The sequence below is a fragment of the Meleagris gallopavo genome, chromosome 1 (genome assembly GCF_000146605.3).
Source record: "Meleagris gallopavo isolate NT-WF06-2002-E0010 breed Aviagen turkey brand Nicholas breeding stock chromosome 1, Turkey_5.1, whole genome shotgun sequence".
NCBI classification, from domain to species: domain Eukaryota; kingdom Metazoa; phylum Chordata; class Aves; order Galliformes; family Phasianidae; genus Meleagris; species Meleagris gallopavo.
In genome coordinates, this window is record NC_015011.2 from 2,363,743 (window position 1) to 2,385,013 (window position 21,271).

Below are 21,271 nucleotides of genomic sequence, written 5' to 3' on the forward strand. Positions count from 1 at the left end.
GAGGGAGGAGCAGTGGAGGGGTGAAACCAGATGATCATTGTGGTCCTTTTCAACCCAGGCATGATTCTATGATTCTATGATTAGCAACTCTGCTGGAGAGCGATTTATGGTTTACCCCCATTTTGGGCATTCTAGACCCTAAGTTTCCATTGCTTGCATCCGTACATATGCCACAAAATTCCTGGTGATGGATTTTCCTAGGGCTTCTATCTCCCTACATTTTTAAACATCCCATGGAATATGATACACCCTCAGCAGGAAGCTCAGTCTTTGCTGATGAGAAGATCTTGCATTCAGGTGATGAAAAGACCTTGGGACCTTGCAAAGATTCAATTAAATATCGCTGTTGATTTCTTACTGCTGTTGGCTCCCTGGTCCTGCTGGCAGCACAGGCAGCTGTAATGTATGCATTCCCTTCATCATCTGAAGTAGCCAAGCCTGAGATAACAAGAGTGAGAAGCCAAGTATCTGCCACTATACAAAGACAAGGCTGTTAGGTATTAGCTGTAAATCAAAGGCGAGACTTGGCTGTTGGGACAGCCTTCATCCCTGGTGAGGCTGTGGAATGGCTTTGGAGCCTGCTGAGATATCTAAAAAAGGCCCTTGTGCTTTGATTGGGAAGGAAGATTGCATCCGTGTGAAAGTAAAGAGGAATGAGGGATGGCTGATCCTTCATCTAAGCTTTTCCCCAAATGTGCGTTAGGCTGTATTTGATTATAAGAGGCTGCTTCAGAGGCCAAAGGTTAAAGCACAGAACCACAGAATCACAGAATTATTACAGTTGGAAAAGACCACTAAGATCACTAAGTCCAACCCCAACTCTTCCCAGCCATGCCCACTAACCGTGTCCCTCAATGATACATCTGCCCTTTTCTTGAACATCTCCAGTTTTTCCTAATATCCAACCTCAACCTCCCCTACTGCAACTCTCATCCCATCTCTAGTTACCAGGGAAAGGATGCCGACCCCCATCAACAGATGTTTAAGTGACAACTGCAGCTCAGTAGGAGCACTGTTTGCACTGCTTCCCTAATAGCTGGCACTTCAGCCCCTTTTGCAGTGCCAAATTGCTCACTTCTGCTGGGAAATCAAGTGGAATTGGGGAAGGACATGTTGTAATTAGAGTTGTAACCCTTCTGCTGAGTTTGGGGGGCTCAGTGAATCTCTAGAGGGCTGAGCCAGCACCAGCCTTGTTAAAACCACCCTATCCAGAAGAGCTTGGATCTGTTCATTATCTATTTGATAGGCTTAATCCAGGAGAAAGCAGAAGCCTGCCAGAATCCTCCTGTAAATCAGGCCCATTCTTTGCACATCCTTCTTATCTCACTGGCGAATGTGACACTTGGCCACGGTGTCACTGCTGCAGATGTAACCTCTGGTGTTCGGAACGGACAGCAACCTCTCCACAGCTGAATCCCCACTGTGCATCAGCTTGAAATGAAGAGGCATCTGGTGGGACTTGGATGCCCTGGGAGCTGCCAATCACTCTCTCATAAAGATATTTTGGATATGTAGAGCACCTAATAAACCTCTGTTTAGCAGCTTCCCTGGGGCAGAGGGGTGGTGACTAATATTCTCTCATTAGCAGGTGGAATGTGATATGGGATGATGGTTTGACTCCAGTTGGGGGTTGGAACTAGATGATCTTAAGGGTCTCTTCCAACCCAAACCATTCTATGTCCTCAAAAACTTGTTCCTTACAACTGCCTGAAAGCTCCCAGGGGAGGTGGTGGAGTCACCATCCCTGAAGGTGTTCAAGAAAAGGGCAGATGTGGCACTGAGGGATATGGTTAGTGGGCATGGTGAGGATAAGTTAATAGTTGGACTGGATGATCTTAGAGGTCTTTTCCAGCCTTAATGATTCTATGATTCAATCACAAAATCTTTCCCCTTTTCTGAGCTACCTACAGACTGTGGTGTGAATTTCAGAGTTAGACTTTTACTGCTTGAGATGCAAGAATTGCTTCCTGTCTCCTCAGATCTTCCCTTTGACCCTCTCTGATACTCCAGCTGCTGCAACAGCTATGTTGCAGGCAGAGTGAATTCATGTTCTCATCTCCACTTTCACTCTGGAAAGTCATTAACGTGAAATTGCCAAGCGGAGAAGCTCCAGAGAGTTTAACGTGGCTACTTTTTATTGCTGTTAGGAGTGTCTGGAATTGAAAATAAAACCTGGGTTTGCAACTCTTGACTGTTTCATCATAAATCCAAGCTTCCTTATGTGCTTCTCCTTGCTGAAGAAGATGACTGTATTTCTGCCTTTACAAAGATGTTCTGGATCGAGTTGAGAGTCACAGCTGCACAGAAGCTGGCTGATGTTTATTTGCAGGCTTTCACTTGCTGGCTTTGTTTTTCTCTTTTTTGTTTGTTTGTTTGTTTTTTTCCTGCAGATGATCCCCAGAGGAAGCAACCCCAACATGTTACATGATGTCGTGGTTTTGTGATGTTTCTGTTGTCGGTATTCCACATCATAACATCATGTAAAGCATTGGGAGTTAAAGAGTTAATGTTCTGGTTCTGTGGACCGCCATTTCTGGGTGCTTTGTTCTTGAAGGGGCAGGGGAGGGGCTTCATTCCCCGGAGGACTTTGTGAAAGAAAGGTGGAGGTTCTGGCAGCTCACCAGCCCCTCTTTGTTCCCTGCCGAGGAGCACACCGGGCTTTAGAGTAAGGACTTCAGTTTGGACGCACTCTCATTTTGTTTGATTCGTTCGCCTCAATTCCAATTGTATCGTGTTGTATTGTGTTATCTTGCATTCTGCGATCGTATTTAGTAAATTAACGTGTTCGTCCTCAGATCGTTGCTGTTGCTCGGTTTTTAGACCCATCTCCCATATCCCTGCCCATTCCCCTTCTCCCCTCTCCCCGGGCGCGGCCCACAAGTCTCCTGCCTCATTAGTCACTGGCCTGTAAACGGTTCGCACTTTTTTTTTTAACTCTTTCTTTTTTCACACCGAGGGTGGTGACACGCTGGAACAGGTTGCCCAAGGAGGTTGTGGATGCCCCATCCCTTGAGGCCTTCAAGGCCAGGCTGGATGTGACTCTGGGCAGCCTGGCCTGGTGGTTGGTGACCCTGCACATACCAGGGGTTTGAAACTGGGTGATCACTGTGGTCCTTTTTAATCCAGGCCATTCTATGATTCTATGAAGATGTGGTCTCAGGTAAAGAAAATGATCATGGTCCTTTTTTAATGATTGAAGAAAATTAGATACATTTATTGTTCACTAAATTATTGCCTTCGTAGGCCTTGGTCCAGAAAAATGTTTTAAACTTAGCTTCAGATGTGTGAAAGCGCTCTCACTGATGTCAGCGAAGTCTATTTTTTTGGCAGTTGTGTGCTGTGATATTTGGAGTTTCATCTTCATTTTGCTTACTCTGTGGGATCTTCACATTGGGAACCTGTATTAACCTTACTTTCCAAATTGTGCAGTGAGATAGGATAGAAGAGTTGTTCTTGTGATTTCACTGTTGTACTTCTGTAACACTCTGAAGTTGAAGGAAACACCTTTGCAGATAACTAGATGTTATGAGCATTCATATCCAAGGATCATACCCATGGAGATACTCAGGATCAAGTTGGATGTGGCTCTGAGCACCCTGATTGAGCTGTAGGTGTCTCTCATCATTGCAGGGGAGTTGGACTAGATGATCTGTAAGTGTCCCTTTCAACTCAAATCTTCTTTGATCCCAGTGGAGCATCTGTTCGATAGTCTGTTGAGTTCTAATGCAGTAGATGTCAGGGCTTAGGCAGCAGCAGCAACAGTCAGGCATTTTCTCTGGTCTTTGTGAGTCTGTGGGTTTCCCCAGCAAGCACAATAAAGCACCAGTAAAGGTGTGAAACCTTTGCCTTCTCCAAGGACTTCAATGAGTTATAGTGCCCCTGTGAGCTGGGTGGAGGTGAATAATCTCCATTTCACGAGAAGGAAATAAGGACCCATTGGAAGAAAGGTGCCCAGGCCAAACAGTGTTAGAGAAAGACCCAGAATTGCATGAGTGAACTAGCTCCAGGAACAGAAAGTGTGTGCAGGCACTTACTGTGGTGTATAATCCTTAGCATGCTCCCTTCTGCTGACCAGGGTGTACATTAGTGCTGCTTCCAAGATGTATCCTGGATGGTGCTGCAGCTTTTGGGGTTAGGATGGGAGATATAACTTAGGTTTCATAGGTGTGAGCCACAGTAGTGAGTGTAAGGGCCAGAGAACAGGCCATGGTCTATCTGCTAATATGGATTTATCTCAGTGTTTTGTATTCGGGATCCTTTAGTAATGACACACATACTTTATTTTTGGCAGAATTAGAAACATTTAAGACACTTTCTGCAGACTTTCTCTTTGATTGCTAGGTCTTGACTGGTAAAGCAGTAGGAAAAAAGCTTAAAATAATATATCCTGCTGGGCTTCAAGAGAAGCAAATTTCCAGTGCTCCTTCTGTCTGTAACTCATCAAGAGACTTTGGACAATTTTTTTCCACCTTTGTATTCCTCTTGTGCTGCCTTTGTCATTGATTTGTCAGCCTGCATAATGGTGTCCCTGATTGAATGAATGCTTCCAAGATGGCTTAAGAATTGTTGGCTTCACTTTTTCATACTTTCTTTCTTATTGTTTTATAGCTGTTAACAATTGATGACAACTTCTGTGGCCTGGATATGAATGCCCCCTTGGGAGTATCATCTATGGTGCGAGGGCTCCCCATTTACACTGAAGATGGAGACAGAATGACATCTGTGATTGCTTATGTCTACAAGAACCACTCCCTAGCTTTTGTGGGAACCAAGAGTGGAAAGCTCAAGAAGGTAAGACCAAATGTTGTCCTCTCACTCAAATTTTCACATATTTATGGAGATTGGCGGTGTTGAACGATATGTGAGCGCAGACCTTATTGTGAGGTGCATCACCTACTTTGAAGATAGCACATGTTTCAGTTGGCAAAAAATTGTGTTTCACCCTCAAGGGCTGGGTGCTTGTTCTGAAGGAAAAGTGTTTTCATCAATAGACAGCTGTGTCTGAATGATAATGAGCGTTATGTTTATGGAGCAACCATGGTTGACGCCACATAAATAAATACACTCTTTATTGAATTTGAGCTTATGTTCCTCACTCTGTGTTCTCAAAAAATATAAAAGCCTGTTGCTGTAGCTCTGTGGTGTAACAGCTGCTGTAGTTCATCATGTACGGCAGTAATACAGAGCCTGAGAGTTGGAAGCTTTGTTGTGCTTTTAGTAGGTGCTCTTCTTAAATCAGCAAGAGGTATTGGAAGTGGCCTTATGCTAATGATGGGCATCACATCCATTTCAACTCCTCCGTGCCAGTTTGGCGACATTTAAATGCTTGAGCTGGGGATGTTGCAAAATATGATTTGTGAGGAGATGGGTGAGAAGCTGTTGTAAGAGGTTGGAGGAGCCCCAAGGCTTGGGTTGGATGTTGAATCCTCTTTGAATTCCTTTTTGCAAATAACGTCAAGCTGAGTAGATGAATGTGCTATTAAAAAGTCTCCCACTATGGCTTGTATATATGATGGGCAGAGCAGAGAGGAGAAAGGGATTCAATTGTTCGTGGATGCATAAGGAGGGTCTTAGATCTCTGGTTTTGTTCCTCTTGCTACTGCTTCATTTAAGAAGAACATCAAGGTTTTAAACTCAGGTGGCATTACACCCATGTGGTAGGAGGTATATGAAATGGGATCCTGCCCACTGACAGATGTCTCCAGACCACTTCAACAGAGGAAAAGCTGCTGGTGCTTTTGTACAGAGTGTGGTTGTTGTAACGGTCTGCTCTAGCATGTGGAAAAGGAGCCAAATTGTTTTTTAAACAGTTGTAGTAAAAATAATCTCCTCCCCTGACTAATTAGGTTTTGCTTCCTTGTCTTCTGTGATATCATAATAAAATGTTTAGTCCTCCAGCCGTTCTCATTGAGGGAGGAAAATGTGTAGCTGAGATCTGAATGGTAAATATCCAAAAGACCTAAACAGCTAAGAATGCCTATTGCTTCTCTGCTTCTGTGAGCTTTTGGTTTTAATTTTGGCTTTGGGAGCAGCAAAATCAGACATAGCTCTGTCTTTGCCTTTGCAGGTCACAATGCAGAATCCAAGCTCTCATCTCTTTTGAAAAGGGGGAAATAGGAGTGAGAAAGCTTTTTATTTTATTTTTTTTATGAGTGTGGTAGAGAGCAGAGACATCCTTATAGGGTAAAGAATGAGAAAAGGGGTGCTGAACTAACTGATGTAACTTGAGAAAGCTGTGTTTTATTCTCTTTTTCCAAACGTGATGAATGTTCTGCCTGCGGTAGTTAGAGCACTGGGTCTGTGTGTCAGAGCAGGGCTGGAGCTGTGAATAAGGGCTTCATGGGATGAATAATTATCTATCAGAAAAGCAACACGCAGAGCTGATCATCAGTGCAAAATGAGGCTTCCCCAAACTCATGTGGTTGTTTTGGACGAACTGATCCTGGAAATACGCATTTCCTGAAAGTTTGGTCCCATCCTTGCTATGACTTCTGCAATCATTTACTTTCCTCCAGGGCTCCCGAGGGTATCTGAGCTCAGGACATCAGCCTGCTTTCCCCCTCCATGGGCCACACAAGGCCAATTTGGCACTGAGGATTTTCACCTGGTCCCTGCCAAAGCTTCATGGCCTTTCAAGACTTGGTTTTCCATCTTGGCTCATCAGACAGGTGCTTTGGAATTGGAAGCAAAGGGAAATACCACACTGGTAATTGCAACTCCTGCGAAATCCATTGTGTTGGGATGAAGTTTGATTTATGTTTAAAAAAAATTGCATTTGGGTAAATTGGAATCAGCTATATAAGATTAGATGAAACTCTGTACCAGTAGACAAAGGACTCTACACCTGGTCTTTTTCCTTATGGGCCCCTACCACACGTGGCATGTACTGCTGTTTTTGTGGTGCAGTGCAGCTGCTTGATCAAGCCACAGTGAAGCATTTCTGGATAGCACGAAAAGATGAGTTGTTATATTATCTTCAAAGCAGCAGGATCTGCTCAGTTGTTGCTGAAAGATTCACTAGAAATAATTAGAAGATGGTTTCGGAGAAACTTCCCTTATTTTCTTGCAGTTTCAGTCATCTTCCCTGTTTTTTATATAAAAAAATATAGACTGTATCAGATTTTGAAGAATGAAATCCATGGAGGCTCTGAAAAGTACCCACAGTCATAAAGCAATATCTGTTGATATACAAATGTCATATGTCAAAGGAATGTATCCAGTGGCACACAAAACTTGAAGTAAAATATCGTGCTTTACAGGAACGTATCATTAAAATGAAAACTAGCAGCACATCAGGAATCTGCCCACGTAACCAAGACAACAAAGAGAGAAAGAAAAGGAAAAAGCAACATAGAGATAGGGTAAGAAAAGAGTGAGTGAGAGAGAATGACAAGGCTGGCCCTAGCTGTTCCACTGCCCCAGGCAAAATAGTTCTTGCAGCCCTTGCTCATGCACATAGCTACGTGTGCAGACCAACAGGAAGGCTCTGAATAATATACTGTAGAAATATGCCCTCCAATTCTGCCAGCTTGTCCACGGCACAGCGTGGCTTTGCAGAACAATGATATAAATAGGATAAAAATGCTAGGCTCTGAAAAGGAAAAATCTCCCCCTGTCCGTATCTTGTGGCAGAAACCACAGTCCATGGATTAAAGGTTTGATGGTTGTTGGTGTCAACTTGGGAATAGAGAAGGTAGCTCAGGATGAGTGGGCTGTGAGACAGCCGTGCTCAGCTTTTTAATCTAACAGGAGCTTCTATTCTTCTGTATATGCTTTTCCCTTCTACAAATGGAAGGAAATAGGTTGTTTGCTTAAAGAAGTGTTGGGGGAAATTAATGCTCTGCAGGTTGCAAGAGATTTGTGTATAAAGCATGAGGATTCTATCACTCAGCTAAAGCAGGTAAATCAGATGAAATGGAAAACTCCTGACCACTTGTAGGCAATGAAGATCCTGTGATGGAACTTAAGAGAAATACTTGTATCTTGGAAGCCCTGGCCAAATTATGTTATGAATACATGTCATGGCTGAGAGAATGTGGCAGCGTTCAGTATTCGTTGTGTATCTTCCCTAGGTGTGTAATGTGTGGATATTGCTTTTGTGCAGATACTTTCCACTCAGGGAAAGACAAACAAACAAACAAATAAGAAAAACAACTTACTTGCAATTATTCTGTGTGCATGTGCAGGTTTAAAGAACAACTTAACATTTAAAAATATCAGCTTGGGAGCAGCTCCAGGAGCTGCACCTCTATTCAAAACAAAACTTTGTCCATTCTGAAATGTCTCCTCTAAAATGAAGTAGTAATAATTTACATTTGTTTGAAACTGCTTTGTGAGAAATATTCTTTTATTCCATCAAAATACTTCATTTGAAGCTTTCCCTATGCTAAATTCCTTGCAGAGAAAGAAATTGAACTTAAGTGTCAATTCTTTCACTCTATGGCCAATATTTCATTTTACATGAAATCTCATCAGTTTGAGGTCTTTGAAGAGGCTTTACATTTAGGGTAAAGGTTTTCATTCAAGATTAGACAGCTCTGAAATGGGTCTAGCACTTCCCATCAGGTATCACTTCAATTTAGTAGAAAACTCTCACCATCGGCCAGTTTTATGAACCACCCTTTGGATTACCCTGAACTCTTGAGACCTTGCTTTCTTTGGATCCAAAGCAAAACACCATAGGGAGACTTTTCAATTTGAGAGCTCAAATTGGCAGTTCTAATTTTGGGCCCATCTCATGGCATTGGGGAAGATTGGCTTTCTCTGATGAATAGTTGGGATGGAAAGTGCTGCATGTTTTAGCTTTTGCTGGCTTCTGGCCGTGTAGCTTTGGCTGACAGCTCTTCCAGTTGTGTGCTGAAGCTTTGTTTACAGCCTGTTTGCCTCGAGAGCTTCAGAAGGAGTCAGCATGTGGCTGGAAGATGAAGCACCTTGGTCCATGCTTCAGGAAAGTAACTTGAACGTGCAGCTTCATTATCATAGTTGATAGCTGTGAATTCCCTCTTGTAGCAAGTCCTTGTCTCATCACAGGTTGGAATAGATCCCTCCCAGAGCAGAGTTCATCCTAGTGGGATGGCTCTTGATAGAACATTAGATCTTTCCACAAAACTGGATGGCTATTAAGTGCTATTAGTGGGCAACACAGTGAAGAAATGGAGCTTTTTATGCAAAACACTGTTGAGCAAGGTAAGATGGTGTAATAAGTGAGCAGAACCCAACAGGTGGAAGAGCTCTGGCCAGGTTAGTGATATTGCAATGTATCCACATGGTGAAGGGAGGAATTGCTCTTCTTTCTCCTGTGATGCATTACTTCCCATCCAAAAGCTGGAGCTAATGAGAGTGAGCCTTGGGTTTGTTGAGCACAGTTTCGTGGATTCTGATAACTGCAGAAAAAGCCAGATTCTCTCTGTTTCTCCAAGAATAAAGGGGTTCTGAATATGCGCAAGACAAGAAATTCTGTTCTGTTTTGATGTTCCCTGGAGGATATTCTGCTGCTGACAGCGCTCTGCAAATGTCAGCAGGGAAACTGCTTCCTTCTCTTTCCCTCTGCTGCTTTGAAGGAGTCCGATTTTTTAAAAAAATATATATATATTTTTTTTCCTGACTGTTTGGCAAGTGGACTTGACTGCTCTGAAAACATGCTGTAGAGGCTCCAGCTCCTGCTGAGAAGCTGGTTTCTGCAAGAGGGACTTGCTCACCCTGGTCTCTCCTCACAGCTTCCTAAATCAGCAGGAGTCCAAGTGCTTCACTCGCTTGTGATTGAATGATACAGTTTCCCATCTGTATTTGACGTCTGTGAAGGCTGCAGCTTTCTCTGTCCTGCATCGATGTAGAGTCACTTTTTGAGAGGTCATTGCCAGCTTAGATGCCTGAAGAGTATTCGGTTTTCTGGATGTGACAGCAAGAAAGCTGTGTTTTGTTAGCCTTGATGCTCATGTTGGGTGCTCTGAGAGGTGGTGGTGGAAACCTACGTGAACATGGACCAGTAACAGCTGGTCATACTGGGCCATGTAAAAGCCCAGTGATACTGGAGTCTGGCATGACATAAATCGTAGAATCATAGAATGGCATGGATTGGAAGGAACCTTAAAGCCCATCCAGGTCCAACCCTCTGTCACAGACAGGATTGCCACCTACCAGCTCAGGCTGCCCAGGGCCGTATCCAACTTGGCCTTGAGCACCTCAAGGGATGGAGCATCCACAGCTTCTCTAGGCAGCCTGTGCCAGTGCCTCATCGCCCTCTGAGTAAAGTATTTCTGCCTAATATCTAGCCTAAAGGTGCTGGGTGTTCAGTACTCTTTCTCCAGGTGAAATCAAAGTCATAGGACTTATAAATCCTGGCTGCTGTGCTATGTAATCTCTTTCCTATCTCCTCTGAAGCCTTGGTGGAAAGCATTGTTCTGTTCTACCCTTCAACTCCAGGTCCATCTTGTAAAAAGTGGATGGGAAGCAAGTTTCTCAGTGCATATATCCTTCCCTGCAACTGGAAAAATCAGACTGAATGATAGAGCTGGCATCCTGAAGGACCTAGGCAGGCTGGGGAAATGGGTTGACAGGAACTTCCTGAGATTAAAGGACAGCTGGATTAGAAATCTCAAAGTCCCTTCTAGCCTAGATCACCCTGTGATTCATCCTCTGCTGCAAAACTCCTGGCCATAAACCGCATTACAGGATCTGTATCTGGGCTCTGCTGCTGAACATTTGCTTTAAACACTTGCTAATTACTCTATCAGTGCAAATGGTTGCTTGACCTCTCAGATCCCTCATGTCCATTGCCTTGAGACTTCTAGCTACAGCTCCTCAGGGCATTATGCTGCAGTGAGCTTACTGCTCCTTCCAGTGTTTAACTGCAGCAGGAACACTCCCTTTAGTCTGCTAGGGAGGTGGCTGTTTCTAACAAGAGTTAGAGCATGGTTTTTGGCAGAGAGCAATTAATTCTCCCTGTCTTTCCCTCAAGTACCTCTCCCTGCTTTCTGACTATTCAGCAATCTTTATGCTGGTGTGCAGGGTTTGGCTGAGCTGTGCTTTTGCTGGGTGCCTTGCATACATGTGTTTTTGAGGTTTTGGTTTAACAGTGCCTTGTCAGAGATGGGATCGTGTGAATCTCATCCCTCCAGATGCATTCTGGAGCTCTTCAAAGCCCAGAGGTGCTCGCTGGCTGCTGCCATGTGTTCTGTTTCGCTGGTGCTGCTCTGAATGTTTTTATTCCTGACCACAGTGGACTCCAGCAGACCCGTTGCAGCAGGGAATGCAGCAGGCTGTACTGTCAGCTCTTCAAGGCCTTCCTCAAAGAGGCTGCAGCTTGAATTTGACAGATTTCTAGTCCCAGAGCAGCAGAGCTGGATTCCCCCACTGTGGGCTGAGGATGTGCAGAAAGGGGGATGTTTGTGACAAAAGCAGACACAAAGGGACAAATAATAACTGCAGGTCCTGCTGCCAGGTACCTTGTTGAAATCCAGGGTCCCTGTAGCCTCCCCAGGGAATGGCTTGCAGTGACACTGTTGTCACCTGCTTCATCACAGCAGATGATTTCATTGCGGCGTTGCAGGCTCTGTGCAAGATGTGTGGAGTGTTCAGGCTGCCACTCCTGATGTGGCTGTGCTGTTCATGGAAACCATACAAGGGGGGAAAAAAAAAGATACATCTCTCTGCCCTTAGTTTTATGTGCTTCTGTTTGACTTCATCCCTCTGTTCCCTGGAAAGCCCTCTGGAAGGGACATCAGGTGACCAGCTTTGATCCTCACCTGCCACTTGTGCTCTCCAGGGTGACAAAGAGAGGGTGTTAGCTCCCATCCACTCCATCTAATGCCCGGATGGATGCTCAGCCAAAATGGCTCTTGTCATTCCTTCTTCCTCTTTCTGTTCCTTTCCCTTTTCACTGGGATAATGACTTCTCAGGGAGCCCTTGAAGTGCCTCTTGCATCTGCCTTTGAATGCCTCTTGCCTGCTGACCCTTCTTATGGGAAGTCGGCTTAAGTGCGATTCTCCTAATTAGTTTTGCTTTAATTTAATCTTTTGAAATAATTTTATCAAAAAGAGGAAACCTTTTACACACTCCTCATTTCATTGGCTTGTTTTAATGCACGGTGTCTGGGTTTATTTCTCTATTTTTCTTGTCTCTAGATAGGACATCATTTGCATATTTGATTAAGCTCCATATGTTATCAGGGAGCCAGTTGAAAGAACAGCAAGTCCCTGATAAGGCACTGTGCATCCATCTCTTCCTTTCATAGTCCTTCACTCTATCCCCCCTCACCAGCCTGCAGCTAGGTCTGTGCGCAGAATCACCTCTACAGTCTGTCTCATCTTCATCTTCTTTCTTTGGCCACAAGGAATCATAGAATGATTTGGGTTGGAGGGCATCTTAGTCAAGGTTGGGCTGAACCAGGCTCTCAGGAACCTGACTGAGCTGTAGGTGTCCCTGTTAGTGCAGGGGAGTTGGACTTAAATGACTTTTCAAGATCCCCTCCCATTCAAATGGCTCTATGATTGTAGAGTTGCAGCCCCAACACATGAAGATCTCAGGTTCATCCCTGGACAGGTATTGATGTAGACATCAAAACTGGACATCTTTAGGAAGGAAGCAGAAAAGGTGCAGAGCATGGGAACTGAGTGCTGGTGAAGATGCTAAGTGTGACGGAAAGGTCCAGGTTCAGTTCCCTGTGCACTCCAATCTGCCTGCTTGCTCATAACAGAATCCTGTTGTGTCTGTGAAGTATGTATTACATGAAAGAAGTTTATTTTCATTTTTCACTTTTTATGTTGTCCAGGCCTTTGTTGAGAATTTAAGCTGGACTCTGTTGCACTGGTCTGCTGTACAGTTAACTCATCTACCAACTGCTGTGCAGACAACAGCAGGGTCAGAGTGACTAGGAACAGAATACTCACTGATGGAGATCCACGCTTTTTCCCTGAAATCTCTTGTATTTAAAGCTGCATATAAATATATAATGTGTGCGTACATGTAAAGGATGTTGTTTTGGGGCTTTGTTCTCTGGCTACTGCTCTGTGGAAACAATTTGCTTTATGCAGTTTTCCCCAGCCTACCACAAAGAATCCTTTTCTTTAAAATAAGTTGTGGATGCCCTCAAGGAAACTTAAGGAAATGCTTAGTTTAACAGTGACTCTCCTTTCCACTGGTGATGCTTAAACTGGGGGAGGCTCTGCTCAGCCTGTGACCCATAGCAGGCCATTTGTGAAGGTGGACAGAGAGTAGATTCCTACTTGCTCTGCTTATGCATCGTGTGGTCCCTGTTTTCAAAGAAATTCATAGAATCATAGAATGGTTTGGGTTGGAAGAAACTTTAAAGATCACCCAATTCCAAACTCCTGCCATGGGCAAGGACACTTCCCTCTGGGTCAGTTTGCCAAAAGCCAAGTCATCTTAACATTGAACCAGTCACGGGGATGGAACATGCACAACTTGTCTGGGCAACAAGTTCCAGTGCCAATTATCCTCTTATCCTCCAAAATCCAGGAAATGCTTGGACTGACTTCTAGTAAAGTCAGGTTGGATTTATAACAGCAAATAAAAGTGGTATAACTAGCTATATTAGTGGAGGTGGAGAAGGTACCATGGCTTGCATAAGGTAGCCCTTGGCTATTTGAAAAAAGCTTTTCACTCAGCTGACACCTTGAGTGTAGGAACGAGGTTTGATTTATGAGCCAGTTCTTAATTAAAAGGCAAAAAGGAGTGTGTCTTCCTTTGTTTGAATGAATGACTTTCAGCTTGAGCTGATTTGAAGAGCCTCTCCCCTGCATACATGCAGGCTCTCCAGTGCATGTCAGCCTGTCAGCATCATTGTGGTGTTCCTACACCCCCATTAAGGAGCTTTGTGCTGTCTGTATGTCCACTACTTGTGAACACTTCTGCCTAATTCAGTCTTGCTCTACCTTGATGTGTGGTTACTGATGTAGACCATTAGCTTCCTTCTTTCAAAGGGACACTGTCAAATATAGTTAAGGAAAAGCCTCTACAAAATTGTATCCAGTCTTGTGGTGTTTGTGAAATCAGTGAGGAGGAAAGTGGAGATAAAATCTCCCTGTTCCTTTACAGCTTGGTTTCTTCCCCCTAGTGCTTCCTTCAGTTCAATGACTTTGGCTTGTTACATTGCATCATCTGTCATTTTGTCTTGGTGGCAGCCTGGCTTGAAAACAATGAAACTTTGCTGATTTTAGGACCCATGTGTATGAAGCCTGGAGGGGAGCATGAGAGAGTTGTGCTGGGTTTTGTAGATCCCAACCCATATGACGTCTTGGAAGTGAAGACGTGTGTTACTATGCAGGATTCAGGGATCTGTTCCTGCTTGGTCTGGCACTTGTCATTTTTATTTTTTTTTCTGCTAAAACCCTGTCAGTAGCCTTTCACCTCTCCTAAATGAAACCATACGGAAGAGCTTCAGGTCCCTGGCCTTTCCTGAAATTAAAAAAGCTCACTGCTGGGTGAGGGGTAGAAGTATGGGTTGAGGACTAGACCACGACTATTAATCAAAGCTGTGGCTTTAGCAAAGTCCCCCTGGGATGCTATGTCCAGGGTGAAAAGAAAACATCTTGCTGTAGCTGTGACAGCAGCAGTTAACACTGTAGATTTCACTATATTCTGTAATGTTAACTCTAGGTTAATGCCTTTTTCATGAACCAGCCTCTGTCATCACTTGGCTTGCTGTGTACTGGCCAGTGTTACACCAGCTTTGACCCCTAGGAAGATCATTTGTTTCTTAAATTAAAAGGGATTGAGTTGGATGAGGATTTCAGTGTGAGACTTTGAAAGGAAATAGATGTGCTGGCTGTGTTGGTATTTGCACTTGACTAAACAGCAGAACTGTGTTTTAATGGAGAGATCCCATCTATGGGATACATCTTACAGAATATAACTCCTGATAAAAGCTGTTCTTATGTATCAGCAGCATTGTGTCGAGCATGCACCATCACCTCCAAACTGGAATCCTCCTTGGTGTGGTGAGCATGGAATTAGGTTGGAAATGAGTCGCACACTCACAGGCTCCAATGGGAGATGAGTTGGAACCCTGGAAGTGCCAAGAGAAGCACAGTTGAGAGGAAAGTTGGGAACTACTGATCTGTGGGTTTCAGCTCTGGTTTCAATCCTTCATGCCAAGCATGCTCTGCTGATGATTCACAGGGCTGGGACACTTTTGGTAACAAAACATGAACTCCTAAGGGACTTCAGAGGGTTTCAGAAGCTCTGTGGGTTCTTGCTTTTCGATCTGATGTGCTATGTTGGCATAGGATCCCAGCACTGTTGTGTTTAAGGCATCCTGGAAATGCAAACCACTATTTCTACTCCAGTCATGCTGGTGTCTCACCCTGCTGGGATGCTCTTGGCTGTAGTCTGGAATCATCTTTCCCTTTGACTTCATGTAACTTTTCCTGAACTGATCCTGGCAATGTATTTCAGTGATGTCGAGCAAAAGGTTATCGCTGAAAGTGGTGAAGACCTCATCATATTAATTTTTCAGAATCGTTCCAATGAAATCTAATTAAACACAGCGACTGAGCAGTGTGAATCTCCCTGTGTTTGCCTCATTTGTCATATGGTTGATTAAGGCTGGGTTATCGGGGGGAGTTTATTGCTTGTGATATCTGCTGGGATGGATGTGGTATCACACACTATGGGCACTTTGATCTTTTTCCCCACTGCTTACAAGTTTCTGTTGGCTTCTCTTGGATTTCATACGCAATCGATTTATCTCCTTGGAGTCTAAGGGAACATATTGATGATAGAGCTAACCTGAGTGATAAGGAGATGTCATGCATGCTAATGCATTTTCCCTGCCCTTTAGACAGCATCTCTGTGCTGGTAAGAGATAGGGCCTTGGCATCACATTAGGCTTGAGCATCTCTCTCTCTCTCTCTTACAATGAGGATAATTCATTTTATTGTTTCCTTACAGAACTGAAGATAACAGGGGGAGGGGGAAAACTTCTAAACCAACAAACTCGCAGCAGCACCAAATCAGATCTTACTCTATTTCCCTCCTCTTTTTTCCACAAAACAAACAAAACTGCAGAACTCTGAAAGCTGTTATGGACTACAAAACAACTATTTATGGTTATTTGACCTCCCCACCCTCTCCTTTTCTTCTTTTTTTCTGATTAATTAGCTCTTGTTTTACAGATATTTCTGCCGTAAGATGGGAAAGTCAAAATCTTTTGATGCTTTCGAACCCCCTTCTTCTCTTTGTGATGATGTAAATGAATTCCCCAAATCCCACCTATATTGGGAATTTTTAGCTAACTTACTATGCATGGAAAGGAAGAAATTCCAAATTTGTATCTCTGGTTTTTCTCTCACATCTATCTTAGCATGCAATATATGGAGAACTGCAAGATCTTATGAGACCGCTGCATTTAAGCTCTAAGTTAAACTTCTTCTGCCAGGTTAGCATTTCTGCCTGCTTGGAAACTGGAGAATTGAACTCACCTGGGAGCCTCCGTAGTGAAATAAATTATCATAATATAGTGGGAAAAGAAAAGATTTTTAGAATGGTGGAGTAGCACAGGGCTACCCTGGTGAATTACATCTGTTCATTTAGAGCTGTAATATTACTTCAGCTTTGAGCTGCGTGACTGAGAAATCTTTATTTTAAGGGGTGGGGGCTGCTTGGGCTGGGGGAAAGCAGGAAAATTTAATATCCAAATGTCAAAAGCCCCAAATGCCTCCTGACACTAATTGTTAGTAATTATAATAACAAGCCGAAACTGAGAGTTAATTGCTAATTCATGATTTTAAGCCAGTTTTGTGTTTTTAGGTGAGTCTGATTTCTGCATCTTTGAATTTTGGGCACTGGCAGTGACATGAAGTGGTAGATGGGGGGAGGGGAGCAAGAGATGAGAAGACCTATCACAATTAGTATTCTGATGCTCCACTTTTAACAGATTGTTGGCATAATGCTTGTTTATGCAGATACAGGACCATTCACCAGTGTGTTATATGCCTTACAGTGCTAACAAAGATTAATATTTAGCTTGAATCTGGGCAATGTTAGGGGGGAATCTGAGCTGTATCCTTCCTGCAAAGCTATGAGCAGTCGCAATATATGATGAAGCAAGTCAACAAAGCTCGAATAACCACAAAATTATTAGAATATCATCCACCAGTTCTAAAGATACCAGCGTGGATGTTATTATTTTTTTTTCCTTCTGGATTTTCACCTTGATCATGCACTGCTTGTCTCCTACTCTGTGATCTAGCCCAGGCTACCACTGCGCTGCTTTCTTCCCTGTTAAGGAAATCTCAGGCGCTTTCCTCTTTAAAGCTCGCATTGACATTGCAATAGAAGTGCTGCCCTTCTCCTCACTGCGGAAAGCAAACCCCACTAGGAAAGATGATATCATTGGCACTAAATATACACCAGCCATCAGGCCCCTGGTCAGTGCCAGAGATGCTCTGGCAGACTCTGATGTGACTTATTTTCTATGTTTTGTCGATTCTGTCTGCAGCAGGTGATTTCATTAACTGCTCTTTAATTGCTTGGGAAGAGCTCAGCCATTATTTGTCTGTTTTCTCCCTCCTGACAGAAACCCACTACAGTTTCCTTTTAGTTTTCTCCTCTAAGATGCACAGATTGGTGTTGTCACCGTTTCCAATCCTACTCGTGTATTATTATTGTTGTTGCTATTACTATTATTTTAAATTGTTATATAAGGGACCCTAACAATTGTAGAAGGAAGGGATGCCATTTAGGAGGACCTCAACAGACTTGAAAATGGGCCCAGGTGAACCTAATGAGGTTCAACCCGGCAAAGTGCAAGGTTTTGCACTTGGGCCAGAGAAATCCCAGGCATCCATACAGACTGGAAGGAGCGGTCCTTGAGAGCAGTCCTGCGGAGAAGGACCTGTTGGTCCTGATGGATGAAAAGCTTAACATGAGTCAGCAGCGTGCTCTTGCAGCTCGGAAAGCGAATGGTATCCTGGGCTCCATCAGAAGAGGGGTGACACCTACAACGAGATCAGGTTGCTCAGCTCCCCCATCCAGCCTGAAGTTGAAGGTCTCCAGGGATGGGGAATCTACCATCTTTGTCATAAAAATACTTTTTCCTTATATCCAGTCTAAATTTCCCCTCGTCTAGTTTGAGACCACTTCTCCATGTCTTATCATGACAGACCCCGGAGTATAATAATAATGATGATTATATTTATCAGTTGAGTAGGATGGGGCTGCAAATTCAAGAATTTGAGCTCAATTCTTACAAAGTTCAATTCCAGGATTTTAGCTCAGTCCCACCACTTGTGACAAGGTTTATGTTGCAGCAGGACATGGAGTCTCTTGGTACTGCTCGATGTGCCACCAGCTGTCTAGGTAACTGTAGACTCATATGTCTGATCTTCCTATTTGTCCTGTAGTTATTAAAATGGAGAGAGAGATGGAAAGAAGTGGTTTGGGAAAGGACTAAGTTCCTCAAACCCACTCTGAAATGGGGATGAGGAGTCCTCAAGACTTGCCCAGTACCTGTTCCGTCAACTACTCAGTGCATGTTCCTGAATTTTCCTCACGTTTCCTGCCTCTTGGAGGGCATTTGACTCCACTTCCTCAGCTTTCTTGACATCTGGTCCCTTTCCTCCAATAGCTGCCTTGTGTATTTCCTTTGACTTTGTCTTCTAGAATATTTTGTGCTTTCTTTCTCCATTGCATTCGTTCCTTTCCCAAAAGCAGCTTCGTTCAAGCCTCCACAGTTTCATTACTCCTGGATGGCTCTTTGGCCTTGTTCATCTTGGATTTCCATCTGTGGTTTGATCTGAGCATTGAACTGAAGTGCAGGAAACATAAATGTTGACAATACTTTCTCTGGATGGAGATACCTACTGTTTTTTCCGTCTGGGAAGCAAAAAACCTCCAGTTTTTGTAGGATATGACTGATCTCATCTTAGAATCATGGAATGGCTTGGATTGGAAGAGACCTCAGAATTCATCTAGTTCCAACATTCCTGACATGGACTGGTTGCCAGCCACTGAATCAAAGACCAAATCAGCCTGCCCAGAGCCACATGCAACCTGGCTTAGATCAACTCCAGGGATGGGGCATTTCTTTTGGTTCTTTGCAGCGTCCTGTATTTTCTTCATTTTTATGGGAGTGAATTATCCAACTTCTTCTACAAAACTCAGGTGTACTTACCTGGCTTGGCAGTGGGCCATAGCAAGTGAAGGTTGCAGAGAGTGTATGGAAGATGGATTGAGTATGGACACTGTGCTGCCATGTCAGCTCATGTGGTTTGGAGCCGAGAACAAACCTGGCATGTGTGTACCCCTGAAAGATTGAGTCTTTCATGCTTTTTACAAATACTCCTGAAAATACTAAAAGCTTAGAAAAACAGACAAGCAGTGCTCCCCCCTGCCTAAACAACAACAGCAAAACCCTTCCAGGTTCATTGAAAAGGGAAAGGGAACCTGCAGGATTTATGGCATCTGCAGTGACCGGGGGCTCTGCCAGCAACTGCAGAGTTATGAGTGGATGAGCAGCCCAGTCTCTCATTGGGATCGCACATCTGACAGCCGCAGTGATCCTGGGGCTGGCTCTGGTGTTATCCTAGAGTATTCTGCCATTGCATGTGGGCAGGGCTTTATGTCGTATCATCATATCACTGTGCAAGCAGCACTCAGGGTGACAGGGCACAATTCAGCAGTAAATTCTTGAGTGCTCATCATGCTTCCAGGTGACTTGGAGAATCAAGTTAGTAGCATGGGACAGATTAAAGAAGAAAGGAAGTATGCAAAGATGCAATCAAGATATATTCAGAAGTGCTTAGGTGGATGATTCCCAGTTGCAGGAGGTCTTTATATCCAGGAACTTGCAATCAGAACGTAACTAGTAACTGGAGCAGGGAGATGTCAGAAGGGAAAGCACGGAAAGGAGTGGCTTCCTTACAGGGATCTGAGAACAGGTGGTTGATCAGAAAGGGCAGCTCAAACTGGGGACAATATGGAGGAGAGCACAGAGAGCACAGGAGAGCAGCTGATTGCTGCATAACCTTAGGCAAAACACATCACTCTCTGCATGCCTCCTACACTCTTCCTCGTGTAGCCTGTGAGTTCTTCAGGGAATGGACTGTCACTTGCAATGAGCACGTCCCGCACTTTGGCACTTTGATTTCATCTCAAGGCTTCATGGGCAACTGAACCATCAGTTCCAAGCTGGATGTTTGGAGCCCCACCACAGAATGGGGGTTGGAGCTCAACAGTCTTTCAAGGTCCCTTCTGACCTAAGCCCTTCTATGATTCTGTGTTGTTGGCGTTCAGCTGCTTTCATGTGCAAAATTTCCACTTGTAAAACTTCACCACCAGTGCAAGTGCTGGCTGCTTCCATGTGATCGTTTGAGTTTGAAAGGGACCCTTAAAGGTCTTCTGTTCCAACTCTCCTACACTCAACAGGAGCACCTACAGCTAGAGCAGGTTGTTCTGAGCCCCATCCAGCCTGACCATGAGTGTCTCCAGGGATGAGACATCCACCACCTCTCTGGGCAACCTGTTCTGGTGACTCATCATCCTTAGTGTAAGAAAAACTTCTTCCTTGTATCCAAGACTAAACCTTCCCTCTTTGTGCAAGGTTTTTGGCTGAGCTCTTTCAACACACAGCTTTTCATAGACTCGCATGCATCTGTGATTTCCCTGCCGTGTGGAAGACAGGAATGCCGAGCCTTGGCCTCCCTGCCCCCTCCCAACAGGTTGACCATAAATTAGGTTCTGATGTGGGTATTGAATTTCACTCCAGCTGCTGGAGCTGTGGCACATCTGTGGTCCTCCTGTGGTTAATGGCTCCACAAAAATGAAGCAATAAAGGTTATGATGGCTGTGTTTTAACCTCCTGGCCCTCGTTCTATTCGACAGGAGTGTTTCTCGGGAACAGTTAAAAAACCCTCTGCTTGCATTTTAAACATCTCCCAGCGATGTGCAGTTTCTGAGCAGCTTTTTATTAAGTGATTTTGCTTTTGAAATTTACCAAAGCTGAAGCTTTTTTTTCCCCCCTTTTTCTGTCTTTCTGTAACAAAAGATGAATTGACTCTCTTTAAAATAAACAAACCCATCTCTAAATTATGCTGTGATTTAACATTTACATACAACGCTGAAGTCTGAGCAAAGCAAATAGAGAATGGAAAAATTATCCCCTTAGCTTGAACTCTTTCAGTGGAAGTCTGTAATACACTTCTAAGGGATGGAGGCACGCATCTGGGGGAGTGATTTGTTTGCAAAGAACAATTCACAGCTCTCGTCAGTAATGAGCCCTTCAAGGATGTCAACGGTTTACGGGCTGGTTCG

At 44.0% G+C, this 21,271-nt stretch overlaps 1 protein-coding gene across 3 annotated transcripts in view; it reads left to right on the forward strand.

The window, feature by feature from the left end:
* The window catches only part of PLXNA4 (plexin A4), a 429,864-nt gene that overhangs the window by 23,045 nt on the left and 385,548 nt on the right, over nt 1-21,271 (forward strand). For 2 of the 3 annotated variants that reach the window (XM_010711589.3, XM_003201828.4), the window contains exon 3: nt 4,609-4,791. In XM_010711589.3, the coding sequence (XP_010709891.1) occupies nt 4,609-4,791 (183 nt within the window). Of the gene's footprint in view, nt 1-1,910; nt 2,666-4,608; nt 4,792-21,271 lie in introns of those variants that run through there. The other variant, XM_019614671.2, reaches the window with a different exon arrangement.